This window comes from Podarcis cretensis (assembly GCF_951804945.1).
Source record: "Podarcis cretensis genome assembly, chromosome: 9".
NCBI classification, from domain to species: Eukaryota; Metazoa; Chordata; class Lepidosauria; order Squamata; family Lacertidae; genus Podarcis; species Podarcis cretensis.
This window is the reverse complement of record NC_137178.1, coordinates 15,463,822-15,488,154: the sequence shown is the minus strand read 5'-3', so window position 1 is coordinate 15,488,154 and position 24,333 is coordinate 15,463,822. Positions and strand designations below refer to the sequence as shown.

The 24,333-nt window shown below is 44.9% G+C and overlaps 1 protein-coding gene across 8 annotated transcripts in view; it reads left to right on the top strand.

The window, feature by feature from the left end:
• MAPK10 (mitogen-activated protein kinase 10) overlaps nt 1-24,333 on the top strand; it is a 244,323-nt gene that overhangs the window by 149,665 nt on the left and 70,325 nt on the right. For all 8 annotated transcript variants that reach the window (XM_079990971.1, XM_079990970.1, XM_079990973.1 and 5 more), the window contains one exon: nt 4,212-4,381. In XM_079990971.1, coding sequence (XP_079847097.1) covers nt 4,212-4,381 — 170 coding nt within the window. The remainder of the gene's footprint in view (nt 1-4,211; nt 4,382-24,333) is intronic.

The window sequence follows — 24,333 nt, the reverse complement described above, 5'->3', positions numbered from 1 at the left end:
CTGCATCACCCATATGGGTTCTTCATTCCAGCCATGACCAAGGGTCTCAAGGGACCAATAGGGGCCCCTCCTGACTGAATGCAAGTCCTGCTCCTGAGTACAGCCTGAGCGGCTTGTCTGATGGTAACAATACAGATGGCCTGGCCTGACCTCATCTGTTACAAGACCTGTGGTCTGCTTTTTACTACTGGTATATTATTGCCACTGGCCCTTTGCTTCTCATCTACCCAACTCGGTAACCAGCCACCAGCCCATTGTCTATGTCTCTGTTGTCTAACCTTAGTCCGTATTTTTCTGATTTGGTCCAGGCTGTCTTTATCCACATCTCCTGCCTCTGGCCCATTTGGCCCTACAGATGCTAGCTGTAGATTGCCACAAAGCTAGGCTCCAGGCCCAACAATACTGTGCAAAGGCAATTGTGTTTTTGAGTACATGTGTGTGAGAGTCTGAAAGCTAGGCTGAGAGATAATGGCTTCTTCAATGCCGCCCAGTGAAAGCCCCATTGACAAGATACAGATAATAACAACCGACCTGGTGGCACAATTTCCCAAACAGGTTGGCCTCCACCGACTTAAACTTTATGAATAAAACTTTACCAGTTCTCATTTAGGCTCTAAAGTGCATTAGGAAGACAGAAATGTTAGAGATCACCACAACTATGTGGTTTTAATTATTTAACAACTGCTGTTGCTGCAGAATAATTATCATTATTAATCACTTCTATAGCCTGGTTAGTGTAATATACTTTGCTGTCTGTATCTCATTCATTATTATTGATAAAGCAATTTATTTCCTTGGGTTGAGGATTAACTCGCTCTCCCACACGACTGATGTTATTGGGTGATGGGAATAGCCTCCTTGAAATGGAAGGTCCTTTTTCTGAATAAAGTGACAAAACAGATTTCAAGGATATCCCTATATATGGGCTGTACTTGTTTGAAACGTTGTCAGTTGAGAGCACAAACTTGTAATTTATTATTATCCCATCCTTCTCCATCAAAGATGGACCCAAATAAGATAAAATAACAAACTTTGCCAAGGCGTAAGGGGCCACAAGGCAGAGATTAGTCAGGCTGGTGCAGAGTCATGGATGTCTTTCCCTCCGGCTGTGACAAGCTCCCCTCCTCCCAGAACCAGGAGAGGCATGAAGAGAGTGGAGAAGAAGTTAGCATCATGTAGGTGCAGTTTCAGATTGCTTTGGGAAAGACCCGGGAGAGGAGGAGATATAGGCAGCTGTGAGAAGGCAGGGACCTTCAGTCTCTGCAACTGCTTCATAGGGGCAAAACCTACCAAAGAAGAGTTGCTGTGCTCATTAGGCCTGACACTCCTGAGCAGACCTTGTTGCTTCTAATAAAGAGTTAACTTCACCAACTCAGTGTGATTTATTGCTGGCTTGCTCCTGACATCATGACTTGCAGAGCAGTCTTAACTATGGAAAGCTGGTATAACTTATACCAACATAAATCACACTGGGATCAACTACCCCTATTCCAAACTCTGTTCAGGTGGAATTTGACTTACACCACCATTTTTGCAGGCTAAATTTTCCTGGTTTGCTATGTAACGTGACTGAGATGAAGGTGGTTTGGAACAGGTGTAACTTTGTCCTGTCCTGCCATGCCCCTTTCTGAGGACTTATACCTTTGTAAATCCCACTTGCTGAGTTCTAGTTGAGCCAGGGTCGGGGATATCTTGAGCTCCACTGAGGTGAGGGACAGATCCTGAGAAAGCCCAAGATCTGCTGAATCAAAACCTTCCAATCCTGGTGAATCTTGGCTTAGGGTTGCACAGTTATCTTCTTTTCTTGGTGCACCATGTCACTTGGCTCAAATGTTTAAAGCTTTCCATCTGCTCATAACTTTCATTCAGTGCATTGATTCTCTGCTTATATCATGTTGTATTATGGATCGAGTAGACTAATCTGTATCAAAGCAAGGCAGGGCGGGGAACGAGCAGGTTATTGGCTGTGTCTTACAGAAGGCTGTTGGTCTAGATCAGGGCAGGTGGCTTATCCAGGGCCCTGCAAACTTCCTTCTTCCCCAAAGAAGACTCTCCATAATGTGGCAGTGTAGGACTGCTCAGGGAGAAGGAAGGACTTTTCTGGACTGGACGTGGCCCTTGAATCATACATTGTCTTTGATCCTTCCATCAAAGAGTACAGTATACTGCATTGACTCATGGTTTAGCCCAGCCTCTCAAACTGGTGTCTGACACCTCTTTCATGGTGGAGCGAGTCCACCGGCGTCTTTGAGATTTCATTAGCTAGCTAGGGGATAATACAGAGAAACCGTGCCTGCGAGCAGAGCTCTCCTTATTACGATCAAAGCTTCCCAAATATGAGCAGCCCATAATGAACAGATGGCAACCTGGCTCCTGGCACCTGCAAGGCACAGCCTCAGAATGCTCTTTTTGGCTGCTCACCAACCTGCAAGTGCTGCTAATAGTACCGATAACAGAAATAAAGGGTGCTCAGGGTGCTTTCCGCGAAAACAATAGAGGAAAACTCACAGGGCATTAAAGTAGTACGATTCAATTTGCTCTGCAAATTTGCTTTTTCTCGGCCTCTTTTGTCTTCCTGGCATTCCTGGATGGTTCCTCTCCACCCGCCACCCCCCTCTCTCCTCCCTTCTCTCCCTTGTAAATACATATTCCTGCTGGGTGGCTTGCAAAAATAAATACATTCAGAAACTCTAATGTAATTAAGAGGAAGCTAATTTTGGCAATTAGCCAGGAATGTATTAACATGCTGCGCTCAGTCTGGTTGTGGGTAGAGTGGCCCCCCCTCCCTTTGCCCCCTGAAGCACTATTGCAAATGACAGAAGCCCCTCTTCTCTCTGCCCCTCCCTCCCTGGGTGTAATGACAGGCATCTCCATATGCTACCTTTTGCATTCTGTTTCATTACTCAGCACTGCTTTTATCCTAAAGAATACTAGGCCAGTCTTGGGAAGGAGACAAGGCAAAAAGCACTGCTGGTGTGTAGTTTCTGTGCTGTTGAATAAACAGTTGGTTGAACATTGAACATTCCTAATGCATATACAGTGGACGCTTGGGTTGCAAACAACTCCTTTGTTTGCCCCACAGAGAAGTCCATCCTTTGGTTCCAGGAGGAACTCGGGTGTGAACATGTTAGACGGGACTTTAAAGACCAGGGCCCCTGAGGGACTACCTAGCCCCTCTTCAGCCTACTTGCAAACCAAGATCTTCACTGGATCACCATCCAGTGTTATGGAGCAGGTGGCAACTGGGGAGAGGGCTTCTCAGCTGTGGCGCTCTCCTTTTTGAATGTGCTTCCCAGCTCATATCAGCACCAAATACTGTACCTTATTTCCCATGGCTGAAAACTGCTGTTGAGCTTGTCTTTCTTGCTGTGTTTAAGAAGCTCACTTTGCTATTGTTTTTATTCATTTTTTTTAATTGTACAATACAGAAATGCTTGCAAATAATTTGTCTAAGATTACCATAAATTAAAATCATCATATGTTTGTATATTGCCTTGGTATTTATCATTCCAAAACATAATGAGAACAGCTCATTTTTCTATAAATCTCTTTGGCTGATTTATGTGAGTTCTCTTAAAGTAAGTTAATTTTATCATGGTTAAAACAGACCATGTTTTCTCAATCCCATCTAATAAGGATTAGATTACTCCTTTTCCAGTTCTGGGTTATAATTATTTTTGCAGATTGATTTTGTGCTTTTAATTTTGTGTGTCACCCTGGAAACATTTATGTGGAGAAGGATGGGATATTAATTTATCAGACTAATACACATATTTAATACTCCACATTTATGTGGAGAAGGATGGGATATTAATTTATCAGACTAATACACATATTTTAAAACAGGAATATATTAAGGGAACTGGGAAAATAGAAACATAATCCCATAATATGTTGTGACTGCTAAAAGTGGGGCAAAACTTCCTCTGGGTTTCAATGTTGAATCCTCTAGTCTTTTCGGAGGGCTTGATATGATCTGAAGGGCCATTTCTTATCTGAAATAAGGTTTGAGAAAGATCACACGAAAGTCATTAAGAAAGCTGGCTGTCAATGTGAAATTCTTTGACAACAAGTTTGAAATGACAGGGCAGGTCACATTTTAGAGTCTTGGGTGTCTGTTTTGCCTCATTGCTATGCTGATAGTTTACTGGTATTCTGTTTTCTTTCTTTTCCTCCGCTGCCCTCCCCTCCCCACTTTGTCTCTGCGACAGGGATTCGGGAAACAAGTGGATGTGTCATATATTGCCAAATATTACAACATGAGTAAAAGCAAAGTTGACAACCAGTTCTACAGCGTGGAAGTGGGTGACTCGACCTTCACAGTTCTCAAGCGCTACCAGAACTTAAAACCAATCGGCTCTGGGGCTCAGGGAATAGTTTGGTAAGTTTCTGCAGGAAGTGCTGTCCGTGCATATTTATTGATTTGCGCGTTTTCTTTCCCCTCTGGTTGTGAGTGGGTTACGCCGTCTGTTGTTCTTCGTGATTTGCTACCCATGAATGTTGCTCAGGGCTGTGGTAATTAACAGGGAAACAGCAAATGATCAGAGATGGGGGAAGGCCTGGTGGATAATATCCTACACCTCTGTAGTTCTAGTACAGCCTTCTCCTAACCAGCTTTTCTTGGAGCTGGTAGGAGTGGTACCACTCAAAAACGGAGGAAGGTAAATTAATCGTGTTTGGGGAACCTTCATCTGTGCCCTGCCCCCCCCCTTTGCAGGAGTTGTATAATTCATCACTGGAGGAAGGCATCCATGTCTCCATTGTGAGATCAGAAACAATGGTCCAAATGTGGACAGTTCTAGCCCCATTTTGAAACACACTCCTGATCTTTTCAATAAATATTCTTACTCCTGTGAATAGCAGCAATGGATTCTCCTGCACGTGGCATGTGGAAACAGCACAGAGTATGGTTTCTCTGCAGTAGCAGTGCAAAGAGCATCTCAAGCGGAACTAGTAATTTCTCCTCCTGGTGTTCCAAAAAAGAACCTCAGATCTGCCAAGCAATAAGTCTCATCCTGTATCATTTTGAAGCTGTCAAAATTGCAAGGTTCCCGAGCTGATGTGACCATTAATCCTCTCTCACATAAAAACAAGAAAACAAGAAAGAAACCCTGACATTTCAGTGAAAACATATGAATATCATAAGGGCAGCATTATAAAGCACGGGGAGCTAATAAATCTTGCAGTGTAAATAATCAGATCTTTTGTGGTTTATGTAAGTCTTTCTTTGATTTATTGTTTGTCGCTGTATAGGTTGCCTTTTCCTTTCTCCACGCTCTAGATACTGTTTTTAAATCCTTGTAGGCTTTCTTTTCTTTTCTTGGTAGATCTCGGTTATTTTGGTTTGTGCCCCTCCCTTTCTACTGTTTCATTATAAATACCCTTGCCCATCTTGACCTCCACATCGCCATTAATTTAATGAAAATGCCATGCAACTGGGAGCTAAGCAATTGGGAGCTATAATAATATATAATATATAATAATAATAATAATTTATTATTTATACCCCACCCATCTGGCTGAGTTTCCCCAGCCACTCTGGGCGGCTTCCAATCAAGTGTTAAAAACAATACAGCATCAAAAATTAAAAAATTCCCTAAACAGGGCTGCCTTCAGATGTATTTTAAGGAGAAGATAGCTGCTTATTTCCTTCACATCTGAAGGGAGGGCCTTCCACAGGGCAGGCGCCACTACCAAGAAGGCCCTCTGTCTGGTTCCCTGTAACCTCACTTCTCACAGTGAGGGAACCGCCAGAAGGCCCTCGGTGCTGGATCTCAGTGTCTCGGCTGAACGATGGGGGTGGAGATGCTCCTTCACGTATACAGGACCAAGGCCATTTAGGGCTTTAAAGGTCAGCACCAACACTTTGAATTGTGCTCGGAAACATACTGGGAGCCAATGCAGATCTCTCAGGACCGGTGTTATGTGATCCTGGCGGCCACTCCCAGTCACCAATCTAGCTGCCGCATTGTGGATTAATTGCAGTTTCCGAGTCACCTTCAAAGGTAGCCCCACGTAGAGCGCATTGCAGTAGTCCAAGCGGGAGATAATCAGAGCATGCACCACTCTGGTGAGACAGTCTGCGGGCAGGTAGGGTCTCAGCCTGCGTACCAGATGGAGCTGATAGACAGCCGCCCTGGACACAGAATTAACCTGTGATTCCAAAATGTGATTCCAAAATGACTCCCAGGCTGCGCACCTGGTCCTTCAGGGGCACAGTTACCCCATTCAGGACCAGGGAGTCCCCAACACCCACCCACCCCTGCCCCCCAAAACAGTACTTCTGTCTTGTCAGGATTCAACCTCAATCTGTTATGCGACTGGGGGCTATGCGACTGGGGGGCCACCAGAAGACATTGGGTTGTATCCAAGGAAGTCATCCTGTTAGTGCAGGATTTTCTGCCTGTGCAATGCCACTTTCCCACTCTCTCCTCAAATACTGAGTCTGTGGAGCTTGGAGAAAACTCCCAGAACATCATGTGTCCGATGAGTGTGTGTGCATGTGCCTAGCTCATGCCTGATGGTTTCCCCTTGACCTTCACAGAACGTTTGTGTGGAAATCAAGGGCCCAAACAGCAGGCTTAATCCCATCTCCCCTATGATTACCAGATTTTTTTCAATGAATCCGGGGACACTTTCTTTTTTGAAGCTGAGTAGCAACAGGGAGTCAGTAGTGGGGATGGTGAGGCAAAAGACCCTGGGCCCAAGCACATATGCATATTGTAGAAAGGTGCAAAGCCCTTCTTTTGCACCCTGTGAAACATAAATGCACAGGTTTTTTTTTAAAAAACTGAGCAACGGCACACCACCCGCCTGTGACTTCCGAGCCTCCCCTGATCTCCTTCCCGCTTCTCCCTTTGTTTTGACAGATCAGGGGAGGCTCGGGAGTCACGGGCGGGCAGCCGTTGCCCAGGAGGGGCGAGCCTTGTAGTGCTGCTGTGACGCAGGAAAAATGGTGGGCGCCACGGCAGTGAGCAGCTCCTGAAGCCAGCCAGAGTCAACTGCGCTACCAGGCTGGCTCCGGGCTGCTGTGGCTGCCGCTGCCACGTTTCCCAGGGACAGATTTGCAAATCTGGGGACATTCCGGGGACGGAATTTGTCCAGGGACAGATTTGCAAATCTGGGGACTGTCCCCAGGGATGGATGTCTGGCAACCCTAATCTCCCCCTCTTCTTCCACCTCACACGTTGTACATGCCATGCTGGCTTTCCTGAAATTCTTTCTCCTCGTGCCCCATTTAATTCATTGCAATGGGGAGGTAAATATATATAGACAGGAAAAGGCATTTGAAATGATATTGGTGGTGGTGGAAGCTGAAATCCAACTAACATCATGGCTGGTCTGCTAAATGTTGCATCCTCCTCCTCATCTCCTTTTGGGGAATGACCCACCCCACCCACAGTTGTTTAGCAACATTTGCCAGCTCAGGCTATGTTGTCTCCTCTGGTTGTCAGCTTCCTAGGGTCTTGGGCACAGAAAAAGTGGAGGTGTCCTTTTATCTCCTGCTTCCTGATCCTTTTAACTGGAGATACCTGGAATTCACTGGTGGAGGAAAAGGAGTGGGGGGGGGGGACGCACCGCCCCTGGCAGTGCGATCCGGGGGGGGGGGTCCATCCATCACGGCTGACCCCCCACCCACTCTGGGTGCCAAGCTCCGCCACTGCTGGGAATGAACTTGGGAGCTTCTGTGCTACAGCACAGTGTCCTTGCCTGTAGGCTGGAAGGATATTGCACCGTTTCTGTCTCAGGCACTCAGCTTTAGGACTTCTTCCCCACATGCTGGCCTTCTCTTGAGCTACAGCTGCCACCTCTAGTTGAGTTTCCTGCATTGCAGGGGGCTGGACTTGATGACCCGCAGAGTGCCTTCCAAGTCTACAATTCTATGATTCCAAGGGAACATTTGAGAGAAAGGGAGCAGCTTGCAGGAGTACGGCCTAAGAATCAAGTACGCTGACCACTAATTATACCATCTGTTTCTTAGATGCTTGGCTGCTAAATGATCCTTCTGGCAGAGGCAGTAATCAGCCACCACAAATTTGTGCCCGAATAGAGAACCAAAAAAGCAGCAAATTATGTTTAGCAAAGTGCCATATGAAAGCTTTCTACTTTTAAAAAAACACTAGGAGGTTCTGCTGCTCACTGAGGCAAGAGTCCAGAGATAAAAGTCCTGCCAAAACACCACAATACCCCAAATCCTGGAAGAGTGGTGTAGAAATATTCCAGGTCCTTTCCTATACCCAAATACTACATTTTGCAGTTTAGATTCTGAACCAGGTTCTTTAGTTTGCAATGCAGACCCAACCCAACCTAACTTTTCTGACTAATAGTACTGTAACACAATCCTTTCGCTTAAAGTAGGGCGGAGAGGGGTGTGTGGAAGCCACACTGTACATTAAAAACACACATAGCAGATATTTGAAGTACGTGACTTCCCCCCAAAGAATCACGGGAACTGTAGTTTGTTAAGGGTGCTGGGAATTGTAGCTCTTTGAGAGGGAAAGTACTGTTCCTGGGGTTCTTTGGAGGAAGTGACATACTTTAAATGTGTGTTGTTGTTGTTGTTTAGTCGTTTAGTCGCGTCCGACTCTTCGTGACCCCATGGACCAGAGCACGTCAGGCACTCCTGTCTTCCACTGCCTCCTGCAGTTTGGTCAAACTCATGCTGGTAGCTTTGAGAACACTGTCCAACCATCTCTTCCTCTGTCGTCCCCTTCTCCTTGTGCCCTCCATCTTTCCCAACATCAGGGTCTTTTCCAGGGAGTCTTCTCTTCTCATGAGGTGGCCAAAGTATTGGAGCCTCAGCTTCACGATCTGTCCTTCCAGTGAGCACTCAGGACTGATTTCCTTAAGAATGGAGAGGTTTGATCTTCTTGCAGTCCATGGGACTCTCAAGAGTCTCCTCCAACACCATAATTCAAAACTTTAAATGTGTAGTGTAGTGCTTTCTGCATGCGCTTGCATGTAGATAGATAGAAGGCATTGAGTATACAGAGCCAATGGGGCTGGCTCTATAGTTCTTGCTCAGTTCAAAATGTACGCTCATGTTGAAATTAGTTGCTGATTGTGGATTTAGCATCAACAAGATTATCATTTGTTAACACTGACCAAGCAGTATGAAAAAGCAGTGTCCTCTAGAATAGGATAGACTTTCTTGCTTTCTCAGTTCTGCTGCGATGCAGTTTTTGTGCCAAGAGATAGTGAACAGCTGCTTTCCTCTCCACTCATTTCTCCCGCCCTCCTCCCCAATTGGAAGATGATCAAATACAGTGTTGTTTGAATGGAACTGGGCATCAAGTGTTAATTGTGGCAGCTGGTTCTGGTATGTGTGTGTGTGTTTGTGTGAGAAACGCCGCTTTGCTACCCTCATCATGTTTTGAGTTCAGAACAACGCTAAAAGTGGCAGTGGCATGTTTTCAGGAATACCCTGTGATGTGCTCTTTACAAATCCCATAAAAATGCAGGTGTTTATAAATATTAGAAGGGAGGTGCGACAAAATGTTGCAGTGTGGAGTGTGCCCTGTTCAGGATTCCAACCCCACTATTACATTCCCCTTCGCAAACAATATTTCCGCATTCTATCACTATTGGGCACACTCAGTCCTCACTGGTCTGCCCCTGTAAGCTTTTTTTCTAAAAAAAAAATTGTTCAAGCTTTGAGCATAAGAGCATAAGAAGAGCCTGTTGGATTGTCTGTTCCAGCATCCTGCTCTCACAGTGGCTGACCAGATTCCTGTGGGAAGCTTGCAAGCAGAATATGAGCGCAACAGCATTCTCCCCACTTGTGATTCCTAGCAATTGGTATTCAGAGGCATGCTGACTCCCAACAGTGGAGTTCAAATGTTGTTATCATGGTTAGTGGTTGCAGTAAATGTGCAAGTCACTAAAAATCAAGCCTGAAAAAGAATCCAGCAGGGAAACTCTCTTTGGAACAATACATTGTGCCGACCCATAAGTATTGTTCAAAACTTTACTTGCAGAACTTTTTTCAAAACAGAACATCAAAGATTCATCCAAATAATTCCATACAATATCTTGTGCATGTTCATCACAGGCTGAGCATCCTGTAAGAAATAACTTTACTTCTTCCAGAAATCAAAACTATGTCTCTCTGCCTTTCCAGCCTGCGTTAGCCTGCATCCTGCCTAAGGCTTTACAGCTCTTGGAAAGCCATTATCACATCCTTTGTCGTCTCTGAGGCTCCAGAGAAAAAAGAACACAGAGCTCCCTTCAAGAGGGTGATTTGCAATTGAATGCTTCAATCATGTGATCTAAGGTTAAACACCCAAGAGTTGGAGCAGAGAACTTTCTCAGTTAATCAATAACTCAATTAGAGCTCAGAGAGCTCTTAGTGTGCTGCCATTGGAAAATCCCCAATGTTAGCAACACACATCCAGGCATTCACCATTTCAGTGTCGAATAAACAATTGCACTTAACAGAGCATGTGTAGGGAACCTTTGCCCCTTCAGATATTTCTGAACTACAGCTCCCACCATCCCTTGCTCTTGGCCATGCTTGCTGGGCCTGATAGGAGTTGCAGTTCAGCATCAGCCAGGGGGCCAAAGGTCCAGCGCATCTGCCCTAGAGGGACAGAAGTTGTACCAGACACATCAATGACAACAACTATGACAACTACCTGACCTGATGTGGTAAAGAGAAACCAAGGGCAGGGAAAAGGCCCATCTCTATATGAAATAGAAACACTGAAACAAGAGTTATGGCTGGATCTCTTAAGACTTTGACTTGTAGAGCAATAAAAAGAAAAGGTTGACCTGTAATTATTTGACAGATCTTTCCTTCTATTTGATGAAGCCTCTTTTCCAGCTGTTGCTGATGTGATCAAGGGGTAAAAAAAATAGACACATATTTCATATTTATGCCTTAATGTTTCATACCCTTTTTTCTCTGGGAAACGGCAATATTTAGGATCAGGATGCAGCTCTGTGAAATATAGCATTTGGGGAACGCAATCTCTATGGGAATAACTTTCCATCCTTGCAGCCTTGTCTGACACAGGCAAAAATAAAGAATTATATTGCTTATATTTATAGATAGTTTCTGTTGATGCATCGGAACTGTGACGGAAAGAAAAGTAATTTAACAGTTTCAGTTTCAAGTTGCAGGTCAGGTTCAAGTTCTGAGTTTTGCCGAGTTTTGCACAAATTTGTCAGGTAGCTTTTTAAAAGAATTAGAGAAATCCCTGGCTATCTAAACTAGTGGGAATTTTTTTGCCACATCTTTTGGTAGGGAATTCCCTCTGTTAATTCTGTATTCCTTATGCAATATCACATTTTGCAAGGTGATATTGACTTGCTCTTGCTTGGGGTACAGCACAGCTGTATTATCGGATAATATTGTAAATTGCAAATAAACTATTCTTGGGCAAGGAAGCGGTATCCGTATTACAAAAATAGGAACATACGTGAGTGGGTCCGGAATGTACTTTGCACAGATGGGAAGGACTTTGTTCCAGCCTCCTCCCTGCCCTGGGGAAAATGGACAGTGAGTTACAATTTTCACAGGATTAAATGGCAAAATGTTTCATAACTACCCCATCTTTGACATTATTTAGTTATCTAAATGCACAGTTATTATAAGTAGGATTGCAGCTCGATTAAAGAAATTTTAATGAAGTCATCAATTAATCTGCTGATTAAATTTGCATATGGATACAAACAACTTTCTTCCCCTATTTTGTTAGGGGGAGGAGGGGGGTTTCCAAATCCTTTGGGAGGAAGATCCTCCTCTTGGTCTATGATATTAGTTGCTCCAGAAGGAGAGGAACAGTTTCCACGTGTCTCAAACTGGCCCTTCCTAGTGGCAGAGACACAGGCTCTCAGCACGTGGACCACAACTTTTGCAGCAAATATCTCTCCACTGTCTCCTTTCCAGGAAAGATTGGCCAACACAACAGTCAATGAAAGGGACCAAAGGGCGTCCATCACATTTTTCCAGAACCATTTAATTTGGGGAATATTTGTTGTCAAGAGTGGCTGGGGAAACTCAGCCAGATGGGCGGGGTAGAAATAATAAAAAATGATGATGATATGATGATGATGAAAAAACTTTAAAAATAAGCTTTTTTGTATTCTGCATTGTAAGTGAAATATAATAAATAAATAACATATGATTAACATTCATGGCACACATGATTGTTCTCAGGAGGGCTCCCCAGGGACCACAGGGTTGAGAGGGAGATCCACTCTCAGAAGGCCCTTCTCCCAGTGGTCCACCACCATTGCCTCCCTCTTCTGTTGGCAGAGATGGCAAATGAGGACATCCTGGGGACATGCTGGGCATAGATCAGGGGAGATTTGGGTTGTGCTGGGTCCAAATCCTTCTTATTCCAGAACCACGCCACCATCTTAGAAGGAAAAGTATGTCATACGAGCACTGGAGTTGGCATACTAATTTGCCCAGCTGAGCTCAGGATTTGACCGCCACCAAGGTGTCCCCCTCCCTTGCCTTCATTGAGTTGTTGTCTGGGACTGGGCAGAGGAGGAATGGTGGAGACCATCTCACCAGCCTGACCTTTCCAAGGAGGAGGAAGAGGAAGAAGACAGTATAGATTTACAACAGGGATTTGAAGGAGGTCACAGCTCAGAGGCAGATGAGGGGGAAAGTCGGGAAATCATGGGAGAGGCAGAGCAGCACCCAGCTGACACGTTGTCATTAGAAAGCATTCCAGACCCTCCATCTCCCAGAACCCGGCGAGCCTTAAAAGTAGGAGAGCAAAGAGCTCAAAGACAGAGGGCACAACCGCACCCATAGAGGAGGTGATGAGTATGATGAATGAGGAAGTGGGAGAGATGGAGTGTGTGGAGATTCACTTGGGACAACGCCATTATCCAAGAGGCTGGGTTCTATAGCCTTTTTCTGTAAAGACTGAAATAAAAAGGGACTGTAATAAACTTTTCCTTGTCTTTATACTTTCCTGGGCAACAAGCTGGGAGCCACTGACTGCATCCTGACAGCTGTCCATCAGTTTATTAAACATGTCAATTATACATTTGACTTGAAGCATAATTCTATGTAGAATCTGAAACAAAGAATATTTTTAAAATAGCGGTGTTGTTGAGTAAACCGATTCCAAATTTCTTCCTCCTTATTTGATGAGGACCAAGACTGGGGGCTTGGTCCCCATCCTTGGTCCCTATCCTTGGACTCCAATACTTTGGCACCTCATGAGAAGAGAAGACTCCCTGGAAAAGACCCTGATGTTGGGAAAGATGGAGGGCACAAGGAGAAGGGGACGACAGAGGACGAGATGGTTGGACAGTGTTCTCAAAGCTACCAGCATGAGTTTGACCAAACTGCGGGAGGCAGTGGAAGACAGGAGTGCCTGGCGTGCTCTGGTCCATGGGGTCACGAAGAGTCGGACACGACTAAACGAATAAACAACAACAACAACAAAGACTGGAGGGACTTCAGAAAGTGATTGGCCCTCATTTCATGCTCTGTTTCCTGCTGATATTCTTAAGCTTCCTTCCATCTGAGGTACAATATGGGTGATGATCCAGTGGTTCTACCTCCATGCACATTAGCTTAGGCATCCAACACAAATGTTGTTTCCTCTTGCCTATTCGTTACTAGTCGGCAGTAAGTGGATAATGTGAGGTTTCTGTGGGAACCTACCATCTTTGTTTGGCAATCCATTTTCTCTTCGCTGTAATCCTGCTGTTCATAACAGCTAAGCATGTATCAAATGCTATCTGAAGCTCAGTAATTTCCTCAGGCTCTCCAGTGACAAAATCACGCTGGTTTAAAATAAAGTTTCCAGCAATAGCCACTTAAATTGACTAATAAATAAAGTTATCTTTGGACCTTTTAGAATTAGGAATGGCCTTGTGGGGGTTGTGGGATACCTGATATCACCCCTTCCCCACTGTTTTTAGCTAAGCAATGTGGGAAAAGGTGAAATGAAAGGAAAATGCTTCCACTCAGTGGTAATCTTGCGGCTGCTCAGCTGAATGCTCTCTCTTTTAAAAGAAACTTTGCTTTTCGGTTGCCAGGATTGTTAATAATCAGAGTTCACTGTAGTTCTCTAATAACTGTTATCAGAGAGAACCTGAGAGTAATGTGAAAGTAGGAGAAGAGCAAAAAGAGAAAGAGCAATGATAACATCGGGTCAGAAGTGAATTATATATACAGGAATTATATATAGAAAGTCACGAATGAAGAAATGTGCTGACTAATTCTTGGCATTTGTCAGAATCCATGTTCTTTTTATATTCTCGAGACTTTCTCCAAATTGTTGCACTAGTTTTGTAAGTAGTTTAGGATTTTTCCTGGATCCGTTGCTGTCACTTGTGCTGCGTGTACTCGCAGTCGTGCCGAGTATCTTCTATCAGCTTAGACTGGTGGCCCAACCAGAACCTTATCTGGACAGGGATAACTTGGCTTCAGTAATCTATGCTTCAGTGACCTTGGGCATGCTTTCCATGGGCTACTTTTGGAAGTGGTTCGGAAGCCTCAGTTAATGTGGAATGTGGCTGGCTGGCTGTTTCAAAGTCAACAGGTGATATAACACAAATCCTGTGTGGATTTGGTTGTCAAATGCTTCGGAAGTCGAACGCTTTGGCTTTCGAACGCTGATAACCCGGAAGTGAATGCTTCTGTTGTCAAACGTGTCTCAGAAGTTGAATGGCTTCCGAGGCCCGTTTCTCAATTTTTTTCAATGGATTTTGCCAACTGGCAATTGTGCCTTGGTTCTCAAAAGTTTTGGAAGTCGAACAGTCTTCTGGAACGGATTACGTTTGACAACCGAGGTTCCACTGTACACTGGCTGCTTGTATGCTTCTGGGCTTGTTTTGACTTTTAAAGATCTTTCAGCTCAGAACTCCAGTATCTTCTGAAATGCCCTTCCCAGATCCTTAGATCTTTGCTGAGGTGATTTTCCAGGTCCCTCCTCTGAGGGAAAGTGACAAGGGAGAGGTCTTGTTTTCAATTGTGGAATGCACTCCCCAGTGAAGTCCACCTAGTGCCTTCATTTACATTTTTTTTGGAGCCAGATAAAGACTTACCTTTCCCACCAGGTTTTTGATTAGACTAATATGATATTGTTTATTATTAGTGTGCAGCCAACGCATCCTGTGGCTGTTATGAGGGGCATCTATTTTTAATTTTGTTTTGCGGTGTAATATGCAGTATAACTACTTCGAGGTTTTTTTTAAAAAAAATCAAGCAGCGTATTAATTTAAATAAATAAATAAATAAACTTGTGCTTTTAAGTTTCGTAAGTCATTTGGAGACAAGCAAGTCTGGTTAATAATAATAATAACAACAATATGTTAGTGTTAAAGCTGGATGTGGCAGGGACTCAGCTCTTTGCCAAGCTAGCCTACTGCTTTCTGATCTGTTTCCAATTTTCTGTGTGTTTGTAGCAATAAATTCTGACTGAAATTTTAAAAAGGTGATGTTTTCTGGCAAGTATGCCTTCAAAGCTTGAGACCCTTTCCAATCTGTTTGAATCTTGCCCTGTCCTATTACTATTTTGAATACAAAACTTGTGTTCTGCCAGAATGCTGCTGCAGTGTGAGGATGCATGACATCTGTACAGACAGGGCCAGAAATCTATGCTCATTCCTTAGACTTAGGTAAAGGGACCCCTGACCATTAGGTCCAGTCGTGACCGACTCTGGGGTTGTGGCGCTCATCTCGCTTTATTGGCTGAGGGAGCTGGCGTACAGCTTCTGGGTCATGTGGCCAGCATGATTAAGCCGCTTCTGGCGAACCAGAGCAGCGCACGGAAACGCCGTTTACCTTCCCGCTGGAGCGGTACCTATTTATCTACTTGCACTCTTATGTGCTTTCGAACTGCTAGGTTGGCAGGAGCAGGGACCGAGCAACGGGAGCTCAGCCGATCGCGGGGATTTGAACCGCCAACCTTCTGATCGGCAAGCCCTAGTCTCTGTGGTTTAACCCACACCTTAGACTTAAACACCATCAAAATCACGGGGTCCACAGATAGGACTTTTGGCATAACATGAATTTAATTGTTCTGATCCTAAGGTGACCTCCCATGGTGCTTCTAATAGAGCTATTTCTGACTTAATGAAGATGCATTGTGTGAGGAAAGTGAGAGCCACAAATAGCCTTCCATTAGCTCAAGCTCTCGTGCCACTGTTTGTCCAAGTTCACCTGGTATTTTTCTCTGCAGTTCATATCTTTAACTATTTATAGTTTAGCTCCTTCATTTTGAAAGCAACCCCAAATGACTTGGAGCTATCCAATGAAGCTGAATGTTTCAAGATTCAGGACGGACTGAAAGAAGTACTTCCACAAGGATGGCGTTAAAGTAAGATTGAAGGCGAGTTGTACCAGGTGGGCAGACCCACCTTTGCTAAGCATAGAACTCTCTTTAAGAAAAGTGGCCTGTGGGGAGACAGAGAGAGTGATGTGAAGAAAAATGAATTTCAGAGCTTTCATATTTTCTTGTTTCTCCATGACAAAGTGTAGCTATCAAAACTCCCTTTTAGCCATCTATTTAAGCCTTTCTTTCTATATGCACTTTAAGAAGACCATATTTCAGGTGGAATTGAATGTAGTTCTGTATCTTCAAAGTTTGGCAAAAACTTACCCAGGTATATAAACACTCCAGTGCTTCCAGTAAATGATTTGCCGCAAAACAAATAAACCACAAAATGCTGTTAAAGTTCTCCTCTCCAGACTATTCCACCACTGAATTAGTGGGAGCTGCAATATAACATTTTAATGTTGACTACTATGCATATAGATGAGAATGGGAATGGATATTTGATGTTAATATTGCACTGGAGTAGACAGATTTTATAGTATTCATTGGCAAAGTATACTTCAGCGCTCAAACTACATTTACACATTTTACAATAAAGTTTGCAAATGGCATCGGCTTTTCGTTTGTTTGCTTATTTTCATAGTTCACAAATTCCTGCTTGTTCATTTGCTATCAGTGTGGCCCCGTGAGGAAAAGTTGAAGCACTTGGGTGCTTAGCCCGGGGAAGAGACATCTTAAGAGGAAATACAACAGCCATCCTCAAATATTTAAAGCACTGCTACATAGGAGGGACAAATTGAGAGCCAGTGTGGTGTAGTGGTTAAGAGCGGTAGACTCATAATATCCAAACTCCTCCTCCTCCTCCTCTTCTTCTTCCGCCAGCTGGAACAACTCTGTCTTACAGGCCCTGAGGAAAGAAATCAGATCCCGCAGGCCCTGGTCTCATGAGACAGAGCATTCCACCAGGCCGGAGCCTGGTGTTGAGAAGGCCCTGGTTGAGGCTGATCTGACTTCCTTTGCTCCCGGGACCTCAAGAGCATTGCTATTTATGGACCTTATGAGAGGTGTATAGCAGAATCAGACTAATCCTGAATCTTGGACCAAAGCAGGTTGCTTCAGGTAGATGCCAGGCTTGTCCAGGCTGCAGCAGGATCTCTTTGAAGTTCCTCAGATGGAAGCAGGAACCTCCAGAGATTCAGACTTCAACGAACACTGCAGACACGGTGCCTGCAAAAGCATTAGTTGCAATATAAGGGAAATGCCGGCATGGGAAAGGAAAGCTTCTTTGTGACTGACTGGTCTATCTTCTTAATAAGAGAGAATAATCTTATCAGGGATCTCTAATCACAGTGGTTTGTGGGAAGTATGCTAGAGTATTGTATCACCTTGATCTTCTCTGTTACATGTTCCTGCTGGTTCTCCTAGTAGTGTTTGCTTGGAAAATGCTGAATATTCAAGTCCCTTTGCCTCTGCCACATGCCCGCACATCCACTCCTGTCAAATCAGCTTTGCAGTTGGTTTATGTGACTTTTGGTGCCAATTAAGCACAGAACAAGCCTGAAGTTATTTTTTCATTCATCTTAACTTTCCTAGCCCCTGCACCTATCCTTCTGACATTTTGTAGGCGCCTCAACAATAGTTGCCATTTTCTCGCTAAAACTATTGCTCGTAAAACCACAGGGAGGGAAGCAAATCACTTTCAGTTTCCCATCAAACAACTTTAAAGGCATCTAGAGCAAGAAGCATGGATCTATTCTTCTGAAATTTGGCACTTTTCTTACCTAGGAGCATCTTTATGTTGTATCTTATTTCCATGCAGATTGCCTGCAAAAGAACTCGGAAATTAAGTGAGCCTGTTTTTAACTTACTCCAGAATGGTAAAAACTGCCCTTGCAGGAACACTACTGCAGTCATTCTTCTGAAATTGGCAGGATCTATCTATGGGGGCTTGCATGCCTGCAAATTACATCCACTTCTGCCCACCCACCCCAAAAAAAATGAGGAAAAGAAGGAAATACAATTTATTTTAAAAAAAACCTTTAAAGGTTCCCAGCACACACACAAAAATCCTGAACCGATTTGTCTGTAATATGGCAGACTTTATCCACTCAGAATGGGATACTATGCTTGAAAATATCACTCAGTTCAGTTAAAAGGCAAAAAGTTACAGCCTTCAAAAAAATGTCCCATAATAGTTATTGAGTTAGTTATTTTTCTGAACTGGTATTCTGATTCGGATCCAAACAAAAATGAAGTGTGTCCCCCTAAATATTTTTCTACTTCTGTGAATGTTCCCCTGTGTGCACCAATACCCCACTGTTACTATTAAAACAGTATTGAAGTTAGTTCAGTATTTATTTAATCCCCATATTGCAGATAAGGAGGCTGAAGAGATATTGCTCCTTGCATTTCCATGCTGTATGTTAAGGCTCAGCCTGATCCTGTAATCTTTGCAAAATACCAGAGGAGGACCAGGAATGGATTCCTTTAATCCTAGAAGCAGCTGCATAGGCAATAAAAGAAAAAAAAAATGCACACGACGACTGTGTCACGGACAGCAGGCGGGCTTGATTGCAAATCCTTATCCATCAGTTTCAAGGGGGTTGCAGGAATCTCTGTGCTGATTGAAGAGCAGATGAACACCTGAACCTCTGAGCCACAGCACGAGCTGGTTATAAAATTACACTCTGGTCATCACCATGAAAGCATAAAGCCTAAAAAGTGGCTGTAGTGACTGCAGTTTTTGCCCTTTATGCTTCTTCTATTACCATACCATACCATTACCACTGCCTGCCTTCTGATGTTTTTGTAAATATGTGTAAATGCGTGTTTTAAAATGGATGCCTAATGAATCAAAGACATATTTCTAGCCAATTAGAAGGTTTTTAGCTGATTAATCTAATTGATGAATCAACTAAAATTTACAGCACTGAGTGAAATTTGGCACGGATTTGATGGTTCCAGCTTGCACAAAACACCTGAGACGTTTACAGGGAAACTTTAAAGAGTTTTTCAGTGACAATAGCCACATTTCTGAGTCTGACATTTTGAGTACCGTAACCAAATACATGCTACATGTGAATGCTGCAGATCCATTTAAACTGCTGCTTTTCTCAGCAAAATATACAGAATCAATTACCCGGCTGGGTGGGTTCACAACACAGTTTTCATGAATCTTGTAGATAACATTAGTTAGTTGCATATAGTTAAAGGTAAAGGTACCCCTGCCCGTACGGGCCAGTCGTGTCCGACTCTAGGGTTGTGCGCCCATCTCACTTAAGAGGCCGGGGGCCAGCGCTGTCCGGAGACACTTCTGGGTCACGTGGCCAGCGTGACGAAGCTGCTCTGGCAAGCCTGCACCACCGCAGCACACGGAAACGCTGTTTACCTTCCCGCCTGAAAGCGGTACCTATTTATCTACTTGCACTTAAGAGTGCTTTCGAACTGCTAGGTGGGCAGGAGCTGGGACCGAACGACAGGAGCTCACCCCGCCGACCATGCGATCGGCAAGCCCTAGGCGCTGAGGTTTTACCCACAGCGCCACCCGCATCCCTCATGCATATAGTTAGGGTTACCATATTTCAAAAAGTAAAAACCAGGGCACCATGAAAACACATTCCGATGTCTCTTCTGCATTTGAAATCCCGGTAAAGTCCAGGATATATGGCAGCCCTAAATATAGTTACATCTTATTTTCCTCCACAGAACTCAAAGCGCTTTACGTGGGCTTAGGTAGCCTCTCTTCAAGTGAATCATGGCATTGTCTTCAGCACTTCCCTTGAGACCATTTCTTGGGCTACATCTCTCCCCACTAAAGTTATTTAATGATGGAGATTTTGTTCATGCTAAGGTGTCAGCCCTGGATCTGGACTGTATCAGACAGTGGGGACTCATAGGACTGAAACCTATTGGTGATAGTCCGCTACTCACGGTAGACCCACTGAAACAAATGCACATGACTAAGTTATGTCTGTTAATTTCAATGGGTCTATTCTGAGTAAAACTTTGTTGACTACAGTGGTGCCCCACAAGACGAACACCTCGGAAGACGAAAAACTCGCTAGACGAAGGAGTTTTTCGTTTTCGTAGCCGCTTCGCAAGACGCATCTCCCTATGGGCTTGCTTCGCAAAACGAAGCTTGCCCCGCAAGCTCCGGGGATAGCGGGGAAGCGCAGCGCGTCTTCCCCGCTGTCCCCGGACCTCTTTTGAAGCAAGGGGCGGCGGGGAGAAGATCGCTTCTCCCCGTTGCCAGCCCCGCAATCTCCGGGGACAGAGGGGAAGGCGCGCGCGCCCCTTCCCTTGCTTTAAAACAGGAGGGGAGAAGCAATCTTCTCCCCACTGCCCCTTGCTTTAAACAGGTCCGGGGACAGAGGGGAAGGCGCGCGGTGCTTCCCCTCTGTCCCCAGAGATTGCAGGGCAGGCAACGGCGAGAAGCAATCTTCTCCCCACCGCCCCTTGCTTTAAACAGGTCCGGGAACAGAGGGGAAGGCGCGCGGCGCTTCCCCTCTGTCCCCAGAGATTGCGGGGCAGGCAACGGGGAGAAGCAATCTTCTCCCCGCCGCCCCTTGCTTTAAACAGGTCCGGGGACAGAGGGGAAGGCGCGCGGTGCTTCCCCTCTGTCCCCGGACGGTCTCCATAGGAACGCACTGATTGATTTTCAATGCATTCCTATGGGAAACCGTGCTTCGCAAGACGAAAAACTCGCAAGAAGAAAAAACTTGCGGAACGAATTAATTTCGTCTTGCGAGGCACCACTGTACAACCCAAAGTTGAGAAAACGCAGGACCTTGGACAGCTGCACGTTAAACAGCTTCAGGAGACGTTGTCTCTGCAGGGAGCGAGTCATTTATTTCATGAAATACTGCTTGATTATAGTAAAACCTCAAAGGTACTATTATTATTTTGTAAAAGTATAATAAATTGCAATAAATAAATAATCAAAACAAAATAAGGTAGCAAAATCACAAAAGACCTACCTGTTCAGTGAACTGGCCCAAATACGATGGCTAAATGGGACTCTCTCATTCACCTCAATCTTCACCACCTGGAATCATGATTCCCCTCTCCCTACTTTGGCTCTAGCAAGCAGATCCCACTGCTCTATCATCATTATACATAGAGCAGAGGTCGGCAAACTATGGCCTGGGAGCCGGATGTGGCCCCCCAGGCTCGAAAATCCAGCCCGCGGACCCTGCCGCCTGCTCGGTCAGTCCCCACACGCTGCGGATGCCTCACTGCATGGGGACTGACTTCCACGACACTGGCACATCTTCTGGGCGGGCAGCAACACTGGCATGGCTTTGGATTGACTGTGGCTGAGGTAAACCCGGCGCAGCCATGGGCATCGTGACGGGTGCGTTGCGGAGCTTCAACCAGTGTGTAGTGTGCCTGCTGGCCCCGTGCCTGGCACCCAGCTTGGTGCTGCTGCTGGTGGCACGCTCGGTGGCCACGCTGGAGCAGCTGGAGGTGATCTGTGACCACCTGACCGGCACTCCGCGTACGCGGCCTGCCCACTGACCTGGCCTTGGACGATGGGCTGCAGCATGTGGTGCACACTGCTTGGCAGCTCTGCGGGGATGGGCCAGTGTAGCGGCTGCTGCTCATCAACAACGCCGGTGAGCGGGTGCCACTGAGATGCGCACCTGAGCATGTGCAGAATGCGTTCCTCCTCCAGGTCCGGAGGCAGCTGTGGGACCGGCTTGTAGGGTATTTAGAAGAAGAAGAAGAAGAAGAAGAAGAAGAAGAAGAAGAAGAAAAAGAAGAAGAGGAGTTTGGATTTGATATTCCGCCTTTCACTCCCTTTAAGGAGTCTCAAAGTGGCTAACATTCTCCTTTCCCTTCCTCCCCCACAACAGACACTCTGTGAGGTGAGTGGGGCTGAGAGACTTCAAAGAAGTGTGACTGGCCCAAGGTCACCCAGCAGCTGCATGTGGAGGAGCGGAGATGCGAACCCGGTTCCCCAGATTAGGAGTCTACCGCTCTTAACCACTACACCACACTGGCTCTACATTTTTCAAAATATAGTCCATCCTCCCAAGGTCTGAGAGACAGTGGACTGGCCCCCAGATGAAAAAGTTTGCTGACCCCTGACATAGAGGGTAGTTGAACTCAAAGGAGCTGCCACAATAATGCCGTCACTTCCAGAAATGCCTATCTTCACACCTTTGGGTCTGAGCATTACCTAACTAAACCTCTGCATTGTATGGCCAGGTTATGATCTTGGTCTGAAACCTGGGTAAAGTATTGAAAGCCTGAGTTTTGAGTGTAACTGAAGGAGCCCAGAAACTTGGAGGACACCTTCCTCATTCTGTTTCATCCATTAAGGATGGCAAGATGGAGACCCCAGAGCTGGCACCTTGCAAGTTTGTGGTTTTGGTGTTCTCTGCTTACCCTAAATGATCTGCTTTGATTCCTACAACATTTGTTCTGTCAAAGTAGCATAGCTAATTTAATTTCTGTCCTACCTGTGAAATTAGCTTCTTGCACATTGTTAAAGGGTGATAATGCTATGTATATACATCCCATTTGTTGCTGGATTGGGCAAGTTAGGTGTTTAGTTGAAAGTAATCTTTGTCCCCATTAAACAGGGCCATTTCAATAGTTATTTACTGTTGTTGTTGTTTTGAAAAAAGACAATTGGAAAGCTAACATTTACCTCATCGAGCCAACCATAAGAATAATTTATTGGGTGCCAGTTTATTTACGGCACTTTTAGTGCCCCCCAGCTGCTAGTGTTTGATAGTAAACTTAAAGGATATTTTTTACAGTGCATATCATAGTAAAGCTACAGTTTTTATTATAAAACTGACTGAGTTATAGTTCTTGCTGTTAAAAAAAATCAGCAGCTATACAGATGCTAGGATAAAGTCACAGTTTAGCAAGAGTATCTATAATAACCCTTCCAAAGAAATTGTTGCACAGTTTTATCTGCAAGCTATATTTTTTCTTTTGGTATTTTCAATCTTCCCAGTTCCCTTTGAACAGGTGTGTAAATAGCTACTTGCAATAAGCAGGGCTGCAATCCCATCTACACTTACTTGGGTGTAAGCCCCATTGAACACGGTGGGACTTCTGAGTAAACGTGTATAGGATTGCATGTAAGAATGCCTCCAGTCAGGGAGAGAATTGGAAGATGGGCAGGTGGATAAGAAGTGGTTCTCTGACTTATTTTGAGCTGTTCTGCGCATGTATGTATCTAGCTGCAGGCCAGCTAGTCATTTGGATGGGCTGTTAATGCCTATGCAGTTGGTTGCAAGGCAGCTTTTGATTATTATCTATTGAATTCAACTTTAGCACAAACATATATCAGAGGCTGGGTTGCATAGATCCATGCAGAGTTCAGCACATGATGATAGCACAGTAAGGGTCTACTCACCTAGCAATTTCAGCATGTGGGGACCGTGGGCGAATCCTTGCCTGTGTTGACTTTTAGTTACTACAGGCCCATGGTGAGACCCATGGTAACACCCATCCACCATCCACAGGGAAGGAGCCATAGCTCTGGAAGAATCCACGCTGAAGGTCTCAAATGCAATCCTTGGTATCTCCAGGTGAACCATTTCACCCCCAGTTGTATGGAAAACCACTGCTAAGGAGAGTTCATAGTACTGGGTTAGATGGACCAGATGTGGCTAAAGCAAGCTGAATGGACACCATAAGTTTTGCAAATCATATGATGTTTTGGTGGATGAGCACAGATGGGTAGCAGAGTGATTATTTCAGGGTTGGAGGAACTGTGGCCCTCCAGATGTTGGGACTCCTACACCCCTCTGTCCCAGCCAGCATGACAATAGTTCAGGCCATTGGAGACCAATGCTTTATTCAGTTCCTGGGTTACTTTGTAGATTTTTCAGTTGAAAGGGAGCCCAAGGGTCATCTAGTCCAACCCCCTGTAATGCAGGAATCTCAACTAGAACATCCATGACAAATGGCCACCCAACCCCTGCTTTCAAACCTCCAAGAAAGGAGATTCCACTACCTCCCAAGGGAGCCTGTTTCAGCTCTCACTGTCAGAATGTTCCTCTTGATGTTTACTCAGAATCTCCTTTCTTGTAACTTGAAGCTATTGATTCTTAAATCC